Here is a 16,735-nt window from a genome sequence, read left to right on the forward strand (position 1 = left end):
AGGGTACTCACGGGTCAAAGGTCGTTCAAGATGTCCGGTGCGCGCGCTGGCCCTTTAAGAGCGGGGACGAGCGTGCGCGCGCACCCTGCGGGCTCCGGCGAAGGTGAGTGGATGCGAGCGCTGGCGTCTCCTGAGGAGGAGGCTGGGGCCAGCGCTTGCTGACTCGTGGCTGCAGCTGTCAGCGCGCAGCCACGGACATTACAATGGGGTATTGCTATAATCATGAGAAATTGCTTTACATATGTTGGGGTGTTTTTTCTACTTTATTCCTTGTAAAAATGTATACGTTTTGTTTTTTTTTACAAAAAAAAAGTAGATTTTCATCTTCACATACTTATTCCAAATAAATTTAGCAAAAAAACTGTGGGTTCAAAATGATAACTATACCCCTAGATAAATTCCTTGAGGGGTGTAGTTTCCAAAATGGGGTCACTTTTGGGGGGTCTTTACTGTTTTGGTACCACAAGACCCATTCACACCTGACTTGGCGCCTAAAATATATTCTAAAAAAAGGAGGCCCCAAAATCCACTAGGTGCTCCTTTGCTTCGGAGGCCGGTGTTTCAGTCCATTACCACACTAGGGCCACATGCGGGATATTTCTAAAAATTGCAGAATCTGGGCAATAAATATGGAGTTGCATTTCTCGGGTAAAAACTTCTGTGTTACAGAAAAAATAGATTCAAAATGGTACAGAAATTTTGTTTTTATTACAAATGAATTTAGGCAAAAAAAAATGAAATTTGTAAATTTATCTCTACTTTGCTTTAATTCCTGTTAAACGCCTAAAGGGTTAAACCACTTTCTGAATGCCGTTTTGAATACTTTGAGGGGTGCAGTTTTCAAAATGGGGTGATTTATGGGGACTTTGTAATATATAAGGCTCTTAAAGCCACTTCAGAACTGAACTGGTCTGTGAAAAAATAGGCTTTTGAAATTTTCTTGAAAATATGATAAATTGCTGCTAAAGTTCTAAGCCTTGTAACGTCCTAGAAAAATAAAAGAATGTTCAAAAAACGATGCAAACAAAAAAGAAATATGGGAAATATAAACTAGTAAGTATTTTGTGTGGTATTACTATCTGTTTTACAAGTAGATACATTTAAATTTAGATAAATGCTAATTTTCTCTAAATCTTGGCGTTTTTTACAAATAAATATTGAATTTATCGACCACATTATTTCCCTAACAGAGTACAATATGTCACGAGAAAACAATCTCAGAATCACTTGGATAGGTAAAAGCATTCCAGAGTTATTACCACATAAAGTGACACGTCAGATTTGAAAAATCGGGTTCGTCCAGAAGGCCAACAGGCTCAGTCCTGAAGGGGTTAACAATACATTTCTCAATCTCTGCAAGTTCTGCTTTAAAGCTCATGAAGTATTTATACAAAGCCCACATAAAGGTCGGATATGTTCGGAATGGAGCTTCAGCACCTTTCTTGGTGGTTGGATGGGTCCCGAGCAATGAATTCTCAGCACAACGACCGGTGACGTCATCCATAAATTTCTGAAGTCTGAACACAACTTGGCCAATTTGTTCAAGCACAGACCTAAGGCAATTCTGAAGAGAAAAATGAGAAATACAATTTTTACAAACATTTCAGTACTGGAATAGTGTAAAGAAAACCCATTACTTTATGCACTTTGTATTAACTTGAGTGAGACTTTGTAATGATCATTCCCACCCCATGTAAATAAGCGATCGTGTATAAACAACAGTAATCTTTCAGATCGTAACAATAATCACTTGATGTTGAAGAGCCTAAAATTTACTAATCTACGTCATTACAGTATCATATAAATCATAAAACACTATCTCCAAATCCCATTCTTGTAATATGCACACTATAGCATGCCTATTCTTTGGAGAAGTGTATCAGTCTTTTTAGTGTTCTTGCCTTAACCAAAACTTATTATAGAAAAAACACTGTTGCCATGATGGGAGCAAAGTCAATTTACTGCTAAAGAAATCACACCACAGGGATCTCTACAGCGGCCTATAAACCATAAAACTATATGACTTATAAGTGCTAAGAAAACATGTTGAGCATGTGGAGATTTTTTTTCTAATTACACGTGCAAAATCATCCAATATCAATTTAGAAACAAGATAGGATAAAAAATACGTTTATAAACTTACATGTGTCATTCCGGATAGTGACTTTCCCATCATTTAAATGAAAGATGAAAAGCTTCTTCACACCTGAAAGTAGCCGAATAGTCACAAAATACAGTTTACTTTTCATTAAACATGCAGAAATCAGAGCAGAGAACTGAAACTAGACCTGTCATAATATTATTTCCCATGTGAAAATAAAGGTAATTTCTAAAACAAGGTTACATATAAACATGAAACAGTGTAATTTATTTATGGATTTATTTCCTGCTGCTAATATAGTGCCAACATATTGGGTATGACTATATACAGGTTTTAAACCAGTCCTCTAAAAACACGCACGCACGCACACACCAGAGTGCAGGAGGAATATAACTGGAGTAAAACCAGACAAACACTGAACAATTCTCATTTACACAGTTAAAAACCATAACGGAAATAAGGTTGGTTATACTGCGAAACATTCACCCACATATCCACACAGGAAGAATAAGCAAACCTTACTGATCTGTTGGATATAGCGTTAATAGTTAGAGTATGTCTACCTTTGCAACCAATTTTCATTCATTGTTTAAAAGCATGTAAAGTGGAGACAGACTACAAACCAACCAGGTGTAGTCTGATCGTTCGGTAATCCATCCTTCTATGGGTAAATTCACACAAGACAGATTTGTTGCAGAAATGTATGCGACTGTCCAATACATCTGAATAGGTCTTGTAGTAAGTCATGCACCTGCTACAGAAACATCCCAATTCACATGTATGGTATGGAGTTTAAAGAGACTACGGCACCTTTGAGAACACCCTAAAACTACAATAATCAGTAAATCGCTTGAAAACACTCAATACCGAATCTGTAATTTTTATCTTTCTACTCATTTGCATTCTCCCGATGTAAACCTGCAAACAGGCCGTGCGCTGCATGCTGATGCACAGAAAGGACTACAAAGATTGGCGATATAATGGAAAGGACTCCGAGGACTTACCAGCATGCAGCGCACGGCCTGTTTGCAGGCTTACAGCAAGGGAATGCAAGTGAGTAGAAAGATACAAATTACAGATTCTGAACTAGTGTCTTTTAAGCCATTAACGGATTATTGTAATTTAGGGGGGGTGACAAAGTCCCTTTAAGTCGCAGAAATGTCTGCAACAAATCTGCCACGTAGGAACTTAACCTATTAGTCCTTTTATTCTTCTGGCTGGAGGTTACATAGTTACATAGTTAGTACGGCTGAAAAAAGACACATGTCCATCAAGTTCAACCAAGGGAAGGGAAAAGGGAAGGAAAAATTTCTACACATAGGAGCTAATATTTTTTTGTTCTAGGAAATTATCTAACCCTTTTTTAAAGCCATCTACTGTCCCTGCTGTGACCAGCTCCTGCGGTAGGCTATTCCATAAATTCACAGTTCTCACTGTAAAGAAGCCTTGTCGCCTCTGCAGCTTGAACCTTTTTTTCTCCAGACGGAGGGAGTGCCCCCTTGTTTTTTGAGGGGGTTTTACAAGGAACAGGATTTCACCATATTTTTTGTATGTGCCATTAATATATTTATATAAGTTAATCATGTCCCCCCTTAGTTTTCTTTTTTCAAGGCTAAATAGGTTTAATTCTTTCAATCTTTCCTCATAACTTAAATTCTCCATGCCCCTTATTAGCTTCGTTGCTCTTCTTTGTATTTTTTCCAACTCCAGGGCATCCTTTCTATGAACTGGAGCCCAGAACTGAACTGCATATTCTAGATGAGGCCTCACTAATGCTTTGTAAAGTGGCAATATTACATCTCTGTCCCGCGAGTCCATGCCTCTTTTAATACACGACAATATCTTGCTGGCCTTTGAAGCAGCTGATTGACACTGCATGCTGTTATTGAGTTTATGATTTACAAGTACACCCAGATCCTTCTCAACAAGTGAATCCGCCAGTGTAGCGCCCCCTAGGACATATGATGCATGCAGGTTGTTGGTACCAAGATGCATAACTTTACATTTATCTACATTAAACTTCATTTGCCAAGTGGACGCCCAAACACTTAGTTTGTTTAAATCTGCCTGTAATTCATGAACATCTTCCATAGTCTGAACTATATTACATAGCTTGGTGTCATCTGCAAAAATAGAAATAGTGCTATTAATCCCTTCCTCTATATCATTAATAAATAAGTTGAATAATAGTGGTCCCAGCACTGAACCCTGGGGTACACCACTTATAACCGGGGACCATTCAGAGAAGGAATCATTGACCACAACCCTCTGGATACGGTCCTTGAGCCAATTCTCAATCCAATTACAAACTATATTTTCTAAACCTATAGTCCTTAATTTACCCATTAGGCGTCTATGGGGGACAGTGTCAAATGCCTTTGCAAAGTCCAAAAACACTAAATCCACAGCGGCCCCTCTGTCTAGACTTCTGCTCACCTCTTCATAAAAACAGATTAGGTTAGTTTGACAACTTCTGTCCTTAGTAAAACCGTGCTGGCTGTCACTTATAATGCTATTTATTGTCACATAATCCTGTATATAGTCCCTCAATAGCCCCTCAAACATTTTCCCCACGATGGATGTTAAGCTTACTGGTCTATAATTACCCGGGGAAGACCTAGAGCCCTTTTTGAAAATAGGCACCACATTTGCCCTGCGCCAGTCCCTAGGCACTATACCAGTCACTAGAGATTCTCTGAATATTATGAAAAGGGGGACAGAAATAACTGAACTAAGCTCTTTAAGAATTCTAGGGTGTAACCCATCTGGTCCCGGGGCCTTGTGTACATTTATTTTATTTAATTTAGCTTGGACCATATCTACATTCATCCAATTCAGTATATCAACTGATATATTAACAGCACTGGCACCGGCTACATCAGCTGCTCCTTCTTCTGTTGTATATACAGAGCTAAAGAACCCATTTAGTAACTCTGCCTTCTCTTGATCCCCTGTGATCAACTCCCCATTACCATTATCTAGGGGTCCTACATGTTCAGACCTTGGCTTTTTTGCATTTATATGCTTGAAGAATTTTTTAGGATTTGTTTTACTATCCTTGGCCACCTGCCTTTCATTTTGTATTTTTGCTAATTTTATTACATTTTTACAGATTTTATTAAGCTCCTTATATTTTACAAAGGCTACAGCTGTACCCTCAGATTTGTATTTTTTAAATGCCCTTTTTTTGTCATGTATTGCCCCTTTCACAGAAGGTGTAAGCCATGTGGGGTTTAATTTGAGTCGTTTATACTTATTACCTGTAGGAATAAATTTTGCACTATAATAACTCAAAGTAGATTTGAAAATCTCCCATTTATCATTTGTTCCATTATTTGACATTAGTTCTTCCCAGTCTATATCCTGAATTGCAGCCCTCATCCTGGGGAAATTGGCTTTCTTAAAATTAAATGTTTTTGCCCTCCCAGCCTGCGTTTGTTTTTTACAGTATAGGTAAAATGTAACTATATTATGATCACTGTTACCGAGGTTTTCACGAACATTGACATTCCCAACAAGATCTGCATTATTAGAAATGACCAGATCCAACAGAGCTTCACCTCTAGTCGGGTCTTCCACAAACTGGCCCATAAAATTTTCCTGCAACAGGTTGAGGAAATGTCTCCCCTTTGCAGTTGAAGCCGAACCATGACACCAATTAATATCCCGGAAATTAAAATCTCCCATTATCACTACAGTACCCGCCTGTGCAGCCCGCTCCATCTGTTTATATATCTGACCTTCCATCTCCTCAGTTATATTGGGGGGTCTATAGATTACACCAAAAGTAATTTTTTCAGTGTTTACCTCCCTTTCTAGTTCCACCCACAAGGTTTCAACCTCCTCACAGTCTTCACCCACTATTGTCTCTTTCACACTCGCCTTCATATCACTTCTCACATACAGACATACACCACCACCTTTCCTATTTGTCCTGTCTTTACGGAAAAGTGTAAAACCCTGTAGATTTACAGCCCAGTCATGTGAAGAGTCCAGCCATGTTTCAGCAACACCAACTATATCTATATTTTCTTCCAGTATCAAGGCCTCCAGCTCCCCCATTTTGCTTGCTAGACTTCTGGCATTTGTGAACATACACTTTAACTTGCCTGTCAGTTGTTCACTTTTATTATCAGAAATGTGATTTGACATTAATCGGTCCTTTTTATTTACACTGATGTTTTGTAACGAAAGGATCTCCTTATCTTGTTGTCTAGTCCTCTCCCCACATTCTGTTTCTCCCCCCACCAATATAGTCTGACCCCTCTCTAACCTGGCTACCCCTTTTTTTTCTACATTGACCTCCCTCCTCAGCCCTAGTTTAAATACTCCGCCACCCCAGCTAGAATTCTCTCCCCCAGCACAGCGGACCCCCTTCCATTTAGGTGCAAATCATCTGCAGAATACAGTTTGTACCCCAATGAAAAGTCAGCCCAGTGCTCTAGGAACCCAAATCCTTCTCCTCTACACCAAGACTTCAGCCATGCATTTAACTCCCTAAGCTCCCGCTGTCTTTCCTGTGATGCGCATGGCACAGGCAGTATTCCTGAGAATACAACCTTGGAGGTCCTTCCCTTCAGCTTGTAGCCTAGTTCTTTAAAATTATTCTTAAGGCTCCTCCACCTACCATTTATTCTGTCGTTGGTACCGACATGGACCACGACAGCTGGATCATCACCAGCCCCTCCCAGCAATTTGTCCACCCGTTCCACCACATGCCGAACCCTGGCACCAGGGAGACAGCAAACCATTCGGTTGAGGTGGTCTTGGCGACAAATTATTCTATCCGTCTTCCTGATTATAGAATCCCCTACAACTATCAATTGTCTTGGCTTGCCTGCATTACCATCCCGCCGACTACTAGCTGGGCTGTTCTCCCGGCTGTTAGGGAGATCAGTATCCACTAGGGCTGCCTTTTCTGAGACTGACACCCTCGCATCATCACCCAACCTGGCAATTTTGCTTGGAATGCCAGAAACCGGATCGGCCTTCCTTGTCTTTGACCCCTTTCTACTGCCCCTAACTACATTAACCCAGCTACTTACCTGATCCTGCTCACCCATGTCTTCACCCTCCAGTTCTAACCCACTAACTGCATGCTCTGTGAGCAGCAAGCTCCGCTCAAAATTGTCTATCCTCCTCAGTGTTGCATTCTGCTCCTCCAGATCTCTAATACGAGCTTCCAGGTGAACAACATGCTCACATCTGCCACAGAGATATTCACCCTGGAACTCCGGCTCCAGTCGTGTATACATATGACAAACTGTGCACTGAAGAAAACCTCCAATCTTGCTGTCCATTATGCAAGTTACACCAAAACAGCGAACAATTGTCAAAGAAAAAGAAGAGTACTTACTGGGGCTTCAACTCCTCTTTTCAACTCCGGTTTTAGAACTCCACTTAGTTCACAAGCCACTTAAACCACCAAGCTCAGAAAGAGCAAGCTCAAAATGAGGTCTGCTGACTAATTTATACCACCTGTGTCCAGTTAACCCCTTCCCCCTCGTCAGCTGTTCAGCTGGAACGAATCTGCAAGGGAAAAAAAAAAAAAAAAAATTTACAAATTTTTTTTTTTTTAAATTGTGTGAGTTTTTGCTATCTTCTATTTGCTAGCAAATAGGTCGCACTACATATTTTCCAAAAGGGTAAAAATACTCCTCTTAGCATTTTTGAGGAGTATTTTAAGCCGAGGAGGAGTACATAATTTACAGTAATTCAAATTATAATGTGGGGATACGTGGGGTTAAAAAACCCAAATTTATCCAGGGAAATACTAACGCGGTAACAGGACTTGCTAATAAGAGGTGTAGATAGCGTTTATTAAATTAATGTATTTGTTTTTTATGCAACTTTTATAACTTTTTTTACAATACAGTTTCTAGGTGTACTGTATACATAGAAGTTGCATTGTCTTTTCTGAATCGCTAAACTGAAAGCTGGCCGTGCGTGTTCACAACTTAGATGTGATAGTTATTAGCTGGATCTTGTGTGTCAGAGACACGTAGGACCAGCTTTCAGCCGAGCCGTCAGTTCAGCTAAACTGCCAAACGCGGAACAGACAGGATGATACAGCTTCTATGTATACAGGATACACAGAAGCTGTATCTTAAAAATTAAGACTTTTTTTTAATAAAAAGTGATTTAAAAGATGCATAAACACAGTAAATACCGGCTCTAAGTTGTAAGTCGGTAAAAAATGTGCAAATTTACTGCCATTCACATCCAGAGCTGCACATCACTCTCAACTGGTCTGTACTGGAGATCAATAAGCGAGGAAAACGTGATCAGCTGCTGATGTGATACCACCATCACACAGCCAGGAAAGCTCTACCAACCCTCACTCGCTGGACAGTAGGCCAGCATGTCAGAGAAAGTGTCTTCATAGTAGAGCTGCTAAAAGCCTGCTCAGGTGCCAGAACCGCTAGGCTGCAGCAATAGACATCACCAGCTCAGCCTCTGGTCGGCTTATTCAGCTGGCAGCATGGTGATAGATGTTACGAGCCTAGCCTCGGATTGGCTTATTTAGCTGATGAAGTCTAGTACTGCAGCCCAGTGGTGTCGGCACCCATGCGGTCTTTCATCAGCGGTGCTATCTCCGGTATGAAGAGGAGTTAAAGAGGCTCTGTCACCAGATTTTGCAACCCCTATCTGCTATTGCAGCAGATCGGCGCTGCTATGTAGATTACAGTAACGTTTTTATTTTAAAAAAACGAGACTTTTTGGCCAAGTTATGACCATTTTTGTATTTATGCAAATGAGGCTTGCAAAAGTACAACTGGGCGTGTTGAAAAGTAAAAGTACAACTGGGCGTGTATTATGTGCGTACATCGGGGCGTTTTTACTTCTTTTACTAGCTGGGTGTTCTGACGAGAAGTATCATCCACTTCTCTTCAGAACGCCCAGCTTCTGGCAGATCACGCTGTGACGTCACTTCCCCAGGTCCTGCATCGCGTCAGACGAGCGAGGACACATCGGCACCAGAGGCTACAGATGATTCTGCAGCAGCATCGGCGTTTGCAGGTAAGTCGATGTAGCTATAAACATTTTTGTTACACTTTATTTTTTTACCTGCAGTACTGATCGCTGCTAGAATAAATTACACTACCTAGTAGTGTAACGTATTCCAACGGTCAGTGTGACATCACAGTCACTCTGACAGCAAGCCTATGAGGACCAGCCAGAGGCTGGTCCTCATAGGCTTTCATGCGTGGCAGACCCGGAGACCGTTGTCTGGCCTCCGGTTGACATTTCAAACCCCACGATTGCATGGGGGCTGCCGATGTGCTACAAACCCACTAAATGCGGCGATTGCCGCATTTAAGAGGTTAATTGCCGAAATCAGCGGCGATGAGCCGCTGATCGGCAACACTGGAGTGTCAGCTGTCGGGGACAGTGTGCATCAGGAACGACACAGTGACTTCCTGTCACTCTAAGGATGCCTATCAGGACCAGCCGAAAGGTTGGTCCTGATAGGCTTCTATCCATGGCAGACACGGAGGCCATTGTTTGGCCTCAGTTTGCCATGCTAACTATCGGCAAACCACGCGATTTCAGAGCGGGGTCTGGCAATATGCTAGAAACCCCTAAAATGCAGCGATCGCAACCGAACGCCGCATTTAAGGGGTTAATTACCTAAATCGGCAGCAAAGGACCGCTGGCCGGCAAGAGTGTAGTATGAGCTGTCGGTGACAGCTGACTTCCCGAAAGACTCAGTAACTATACGTCCTCGTGCGGGAAGTAACCTCCCGCGACGACGTATACTTACTAACTCGTGCGGGTAGGGGTTAAGAGGTTGTCCCACCACAGCAAGTGCTAATAAAACGATCCCATGTCAAAAAGTTAGTTATGTATCAATTTAAACACATTACAAAATCTGTATTAATCCATAGACATGACCTTGTTTCCTTAGATGGCACCCCCTGCTGTTTTGCGAGTATGCCGCTGTGCTCTTCCGTCCAGTAATGCTGTAGCTGGAGGATACATATGTGAAGTCTGTTTCAGCGTGCGTCCGGATCTAGAGAGCACCTAGCTGCGGATGAATTCACTAGATGCTCTTTGCCTAGTGTCTTTGACTGAGCTTTCTCACGGTATAGCATCCTGTGTGCAGTAGTAGATCCCTTTTATGCCGATATTCAGATAGTCATGGGATTATTTATAATGGTTTGTAGTGAGCAGAGCAGGGAGGGAGAATCACACTCCGGCAGTGATATGGCGGCAGGGGGAGGGACTATGATGAAGAGGCAGACTAACGGAATAATGGGGCTTGTAGGAAAGTGCCACGCAAGATCAGTCACGTGTGCCTCCAGAAGATCCATTCTAATGTTAGGGGCCCCCCAAGCTATCTCTTGGGGGACACGTGGTCGCACGAACCTCCTAAGGTTTTATAGTGGAAAGCATGTGTTTTTGTGTATGTTTTCTCTTACCCTTCCCTCTTTTCTCCCTTCATGTCTATATTTTTAGAATGGTACTTACCGTCTTGGCATCCCCTGTGTAAGCTGTGGTGGTGGCACGAGGAAGTTTCAGATGTTTCTGTCTCCGGACAGATTATTCTTTGGTTCCAGCTGATTGGACCTGGGTCAGCTATGCATTTGCATGAGCAGGTTCCAGAAATTTCTATCTCTAGGACGATTTTCTGCTGGCATCAGCTGATGGGACATTTGAATTTCAAAGGCGGGAAAATGGGTCATAAAAATAAATAAAAAAGCTGTTCTGTCGTGATCAAGCAGTTCATTTTGAAGATTTGGACCGATGCCCACCCTCCCTCCTTCAGGTCTTTGATTTCCTTCTTTGACTGTATATTCTCAAGTATAGGTCTTATTTTTTAGGTTTTAAATATCAAAACAAAAAACATTCATTACACAGTTATTAAAAGGGTTTGTCTGACATTTACCCATACCTATAATAGAAGAAAAATGTTGTTTTTTTGTAATATACGTATAGGTAAAAATAGTGTAGTACCGTGTTAGCCAGAAACAATATGCAATGTTAAATACTTTTGTGTCAAAAAAGACAAAGTATTGTAGGTATGATACCTTTTTGGGCGAACTAGAAAAATTATACAATACTTTTCTCTCTTTTGACACAAAAGTATTTAGCATTGCATACATGTACTTAAAATTCTTAAAGGGTAACTAAACTTTTAACATGTCAGGTTTGATCGGCGTGGGTCCGAGCACTGAGACCCCCACTGATAGTTAAAACTAAGCAGCAGAAGTACTTGGGAGAGCGCTGTACCGCTGTGTTTCAGATCGGCTTTCCTCAGAAAGACGAGTAAGCGGTGTACAGACTCAGACTTCCTACTGAGCACGTACACCGCTCCGAGGAAAGGCGATCAGAAACAAAACGGCACAGCACTCATCCAAGAACTTTGCCGCTTCGTTTTAGCGAGTGGTGGGCGTCTTAGTGTTCGGACCCACACCGATCAAAACTTCTGACACGTCATTAGTCAAAAGTTTAGTTACCCTTTTATATCACAACATGCTACAGTGACATTTAGCAAAGTGTCAAACATCTGCAGAAGCAAATGGATGGAAGCAAGGTAGTACGTTCATATCCAGCCCTCAAGGTGAACCAGAGTGGAGTGGCAACATGGGAATGGAGAATTTTAACTATAAGTTTAGGGTATTTTGGGGACAACCCTGTTAAAGGGGTATTCCCATCTCTGACATTTATGGAATAGACACAAGAAAGATAGAACCAAGTCCCACCTCTTCTACCTGCATTTATCTTTACTATGGGGTCCCCTGACCCCTGTAATACCTTCTCCCAATGTCGCTGCTCTCCGGCCACAGAAGTGAATGGGAGTTGCAGGAACAGCATAGCACAGCAAGCTACGCCGTTTACGTAATCCCGGCCACCTCCTAACTCAGTGCCCGATGCCCAACGACAGCAGAAGAAGGTAGGGCGGGCTCCAAGAGGCCCCGTTCTAGAGATAGATGCGAGTCCTAGAGGTGCGACCTGCATCTATTGGACATTTAGGGTATGTTCACACGCCCTATTTATGGACGTAACTCGGGCGTTTTACGCCTCGAATTACGTCCGAAATTACGGCTCCAAACATCTGCCCATTGAAATCAATGGGGTTACGATGTTCTGTGCACACAGGCTTTTTTTTAACGCGCCGTTGTCAAAAGACGGCGCGTAAAAAGACACCAGCGTCAAAGAAGTGCATGTCACTTCTTGAGACGCAATTGGAGCCGTTTTTCATTGACTCCATTGAAAAACAGCTCCAATTACGTCCGTAAATGACGCAGCGAAAAACGTGAGTACGAGCAATCACGTCTGAAATTCAGGAGCTGTTTTCGCCTGAAAACAGCTCCGTAATTTCAGGCGTATTGGACGCTGCCGTGTGAACATACCCTTACAATGTTCGAGATTGGATTACCCCTTTAATGTTCAAAGAAATAAGTTGTTTCCAATTATCTGCTTGTTAATTCAATAAAGTCATTTTTGGGTGAGTAAGAGAAACAAAGTAGAAGAGACAGTATGGCATAATGCGCATCTGTCTGAGAAAAAAAAAAAAGAACAGATGAAATATATAAAAAATACAAAGAGAGGGAGGAACACCACAGGGGCACTGAATTACACAGGGGGTCCAGTGATAAAATATCAGGTCAATTCCCACTAACCAGGTACTAGGACAATGTTTTCCCAGTGCTGGATTTGCAGGATCAATGGGTGGCAGATTACTGTTTATGTCTATATTTGGTGCCCTACACTGCTTTGTATTAGTATATATTATCGTTAATGTCTTTTTGAAGAACAAATCACATTAGCTCCACAAAATAACACATTTCATTTTTTTTCTAAACATCTGTCTGTGTCATTCAAATTCAGGAAATAAACAGAAGGCAACACAATGGGAGTTACCTGTGTCCTCTCTGTGCTGTGAAGAGGAAGATTCAAGAACTCCCCTGTCAGTCGCTTCCAGCTCTCAGCTTTAGGCCTGATTTACACAAGCGTGTGCGTTTTGCGCAAGCAAAAAACGCGGCGTATTGCGTGCTCAAAAGGCACTTAACAACTGCGTGTCATCAGTGTATGATGCGTGGCTGCGTGATTTTCGCGCAGCCGCCATCATTATGACACTCCGTTTGGATGTTTGTAAACAGAAAAGCACGTGGTGCTTTTCTGTTTACATTCAGAGTTTGACAGCTGTTGCGTGAATCACGCAGTTCGCACGGAAGTGCTTCTGTGCGGCATGCATGGTTTTCACGCACCCATTGACTTCAATGGGTGCGTGATGCGCGAACAGCGCACAAAGGCAGGGCAGGTCGTGAGTTTTTTTCAGCGCACTCACGCTGAGCAAAACTCACGGACTGTCTGCACGGCCCCATAGACTAATATAGGTGCGTACGACACGCGTGAAAAGCACTCGCGTCGCACGCACGTATATCACGCACGTGTAAACGAGGCCTTACTCAGATCTGAATGGATCACAAATGTTTCATAGATCCTGTAAACAAAGCTCATTTTTTATGCCCCTTCATAGTAGTGTATATGCACGCTATAACAAATAAAAAGTTACCCGTCTAGGGTCCCATATATGTTGTGGCTGCTTACATCAAGATACTGATGGAATCTACAAAGAAATGAAGACATATAGATGAGAAACTATTTACAGGTCAGTCACAATGCAGAGGTGTACAATATTTATGGGTAACATCCATAGGATCACCCTTTTGCCAGACCTGTGATGAACCCAAACGAATAGGACCAGTGGAAGTAGCTTCGTAGAGAAAGATCTGCACAGGAGATGTCCCACCAGCACTGAACGAGACATCTGTCTATGGACCTTTCTTCTATACCTAAAAGAGTAGGATCACAGGAGGACATTGTGGTAAGTTGGTCATCAATATCTACTAATATGGTCAGATTTCTAGAAATGCTGCAGACCTACTCTTGGGTTCACCCACCTAATTTTACATTGTGCCATGCGTCATATAACCCAAGGAGATGTATGATGCGGAACAACACCAGGATATACAATTGGTGTTTGCATTGAGGAAAGGTCAGCAGACCCTGAAACATCAAGCATTTGTCTTCCATTCTTTGTAATGTCATTTTGTCAGACAGCTGGCATTAATGCATTGGTAAATCTGCCCCATAGGAATATTAACATATAAACAAAAAAAAAAAAAAAAAAAAGTATTTCTATGCACAACCTAGATCTCTGGGTTTGTCCGGCTGGCACAATATATGGACATATTAAAAGGGTCTGACCTTCCGATATCCAAACGTTCATCTGATTGTGGCCAAATCGTTGTGTCTAGGTCTTCCTTAACCCCTTAAGGTCCAGCCTATTTTGGGACCTTTTCATTGCCACATTCCGAGAACCATAACTTTTTGGTTTACCTGTTGGCGCAGCTGTAGAATGACTTATTTTTTGCAGAAGTTGTAGTTTTTATTTTCACCATTTTGGGGGTGTATATAATTATTGAGTAACTTTTTGTTTTTGTTTTTTACGCCCCATGCACACGGGTTGATACTACATATGTATACTAAATACGTTGTTTTTTTTTTTTAAATAGGAGCCTATGGGTGACATATGCCACAGGTATACATTTAACATATATGTCATGTGCTTTTCAATATATTAAATGGGTACCATTATAGCTTGAAGGTATGTTCACATGGCCTTTTTTGGCAGTTTGTCGGGCCGTAAACGCCCGAAAAATCGGAATAAGAACGCCTCCAAATATCTGGCCATTGATTTCAATGGGGAAACGGCATTCTGTTCCGACGGAGCGTTTTTGTTTTACACGTAAAAAAAATGGCTGCGAAAAAGTGCAGGACACTTCTTGGGACGTTTTTGATAGACTATTGTAAAAAGCTCCAAAAACGTCCGTAAAAAACGCAGCGAAAATCGTGAATGGCACAAAAAACGTCTGAAAATCAGGAGCTGTTTTCTCTTGAAAACAGCTCCGTATTTTGAGACGTTTTTGACTCTGCGTGTGAACATACCCTAATAGTGGCATGCGTCACCTATAGACTATAACAATACCCGTTTAATGGATACATCATGACCCCAGTTCTTGACGTATACGCTTAACTAATACCATTAAACTCTATGGTAATGGATGCCATTGTTAGGCATTTGTCAAAGCCCACGTTTAGCGTATACGTTGGTAGATTTTTCCTGACGTGCAACAAACATCGGCAAAAACGTGTTGTGAACATAGTCTTAGGCTCCATGCAAACGAAGGTAAATTTTGACCCATTCAATTCTATGGCTGACGGACACCTTCCCATATATTTACAGGAAGGTGTTCGTGCAATAGAAAGGCACTGCAAAAGATAGGACATGACATATTTTTTCGCTTTTTACGGACCGTGCTCCCATACTTTATATGGGAGTGTGGCCCCGCAAATGTGTGTGTGGGGGGGTTGTCCGCGGCCAGCCATGCCCGTAATCACGGACTGTGGTTACGGGTACGGTCGTGTGAATGGGGCCATACAATCATGCGAAGAAAACGCATATAGACCCAATACTTCTCAAAGCTGAAAGTTTGCAATAATCATATCCAGTCTTGGCGATATTCTATAAGAATACATTGTAGCAAAACACAAGACTAGGAAGGTGATTTGTGCGACTGATGCGATGCAGCAAACCTTCAGCTTTGAGAATTATTTGGTTCTGCTCGGTTTTACAATGATATAATCAATGATAGATATGATGGATTCACTGCGGAATGGATCCTAATGGATCTTATTGACTTCATGGGTTCATCAGGTGGCCAATTTTATGAATACTACACCATTCAGGCCATCATAGAGCAACACAGCAACAATAACGTTCCACTTTACTGACAGCAAACAGAGATCTTAAAAATATTTGCGGAATTGAAATACAAATGGTATTATAAAGCTGCAGAACTGTTTACAACAATAACACTTCATTTTACAGACAGAAGGAGGTGATACAGAACTAGGAGCAAGTCACCGTCTCCCCTTATTAATGACGTGAATGCTGGGACTTGTAGTTCCACAACAGCAGCAGATAGTGTGCGACCAATAAGCACAGACCTGAAGTTGGACCCGGCGTATTGCAGCGCCAGCTGGTAGTTATTGTCGCTCTCATCGTCCAGGCCGCTCAGACTGGAGATCAGCTTCCTGACATCCTTCTCCTGCTCTCTTTCATAGCGGGTCCAGTGCGCCATGTCCCGTACATTAGCAGGCAGCCCGGCAAATGTCACCTGACCACGGATTGGACAGCCATACACCAATCACCAATCTTCAGTACGTTAGCCGACAGCAGCCAATCGTCTGTAGAGAAGGGCACGTTTGCGGGAGGGGGTGGAGCGACTGTAAACGGACAGATTTGATTGGGTCTAAATATGCTCAACGTGTTTAAACCAAGCAGACTGTCGCCATGGTGAGACAATGTATGATGCGTTTGAAGTAATCCAAGCTCGTACACCAGCTCCTCAGACAGTAAATACACAAGTTCTAGTCCTGATCTTTTCATATTAACAAGCGTGTCTCTATGTACAGTATATTTTACGTAACTTTTCATCTTCTCTAGAGTTTTAAGACAGAAGTTTTCAGCCATGCTGTTTGTTAATCAGTTATATACAGGACCGATTCTAGCTTATCGCCAACCTGCTCCCCTACGAAGGAAGAAGTCAATATAATAAT

At 42.0% G+C, this 16,735-nt stretch overlaps 1 protein-coding gene across 2 annotated transcripts; it reads right to left on the reverse strand.

Annotated features, from left to right (window-relative positions):
• Nucleotides 1-758: 758 nt before the first annotated feature.
• Nucleotides 759-16,339, reverse strand: LOC142740896 (gamma-tubulin complex component 5-like). Of its 2 annotated transcripts, XM_075850319.1 has the most exons (7): nucleotides 16,124-16,339; nucleotides 13,789-13,905; nucleotides 13,626-13,679; nucleotides 10,574-10,746; nucleotides 7,458-7,630; nucleotides 2,144-2,206; nucleotides 759-1,564 (listed from the first exon to the last, which is right to left on the reverse strand). In XM_075850319.1, exons 1-4 carry the CDS (start codon nucleotides 16,255-16,257, stop codon nucleotides 10,743-10,745), a joined length of 309 nt encoding a protein of 102 aa, XP_075706434.1. In that variant the 5' UTR covers nucleotides 16,258-16,339; the 3' UTR covers nucleotides 759-1,564; nucleotides 2,144-2,206; nucleotides 7,458-7,630; nucleotides 10,574-10,742. The 2 variants fall into 2 exon arrangements, 1 of the variants encoding a protein (XP_075706434.1); XR_012880912.1 differs by lacking the exon at nucleotides 13,789-13,905.
• Between the last annotated feature and the right edge of the window lie 396 nt (nucleotides 16,340-16,735).

Source organism: Rhinoderma darwinii, chromosome 2, assembly GCF_050947455.1.
Source record: "Rhinoderma darwinii isolate aRhiDar2 chromosome 2, aRhiDar2.hap1, whole genome shotgun sequence".
In the NCBI taxonomy this organism is placed as follows: domain Eukaryota; kingdom Metazoa; phylum Chordata; class Amphibia; order Anura; family Rhinodermatidae; genus Rhinoderma; species Rhinoderma darwinii.

Excerpts from the sequence above, each read along its gene's own strand:
- LOC142740896 (XM_075850319.1), bottom strand. The coding sequence starts at position 16,257 with ATGGCGCACTGGACCCGCTATGAAAGAGAGCAGGAGAAGGATGTCAGG. Across the intron at positions 13,906-16,123 it reads TACGCCGGGTCCAACTTCAG|GTATAGAAGAAAGGTCCATA; the intron begins GTCTGTGCTTAT and ends CTACTCTTTTAG. Across the intron at positions 13,680-13,788 it reads TTCGTTTGGGTTCATCACAG|ATTCCATCAGTATCTTGATG; the intron begins GTCTGGCAAAAG and ends ATTTCTTTGTAG.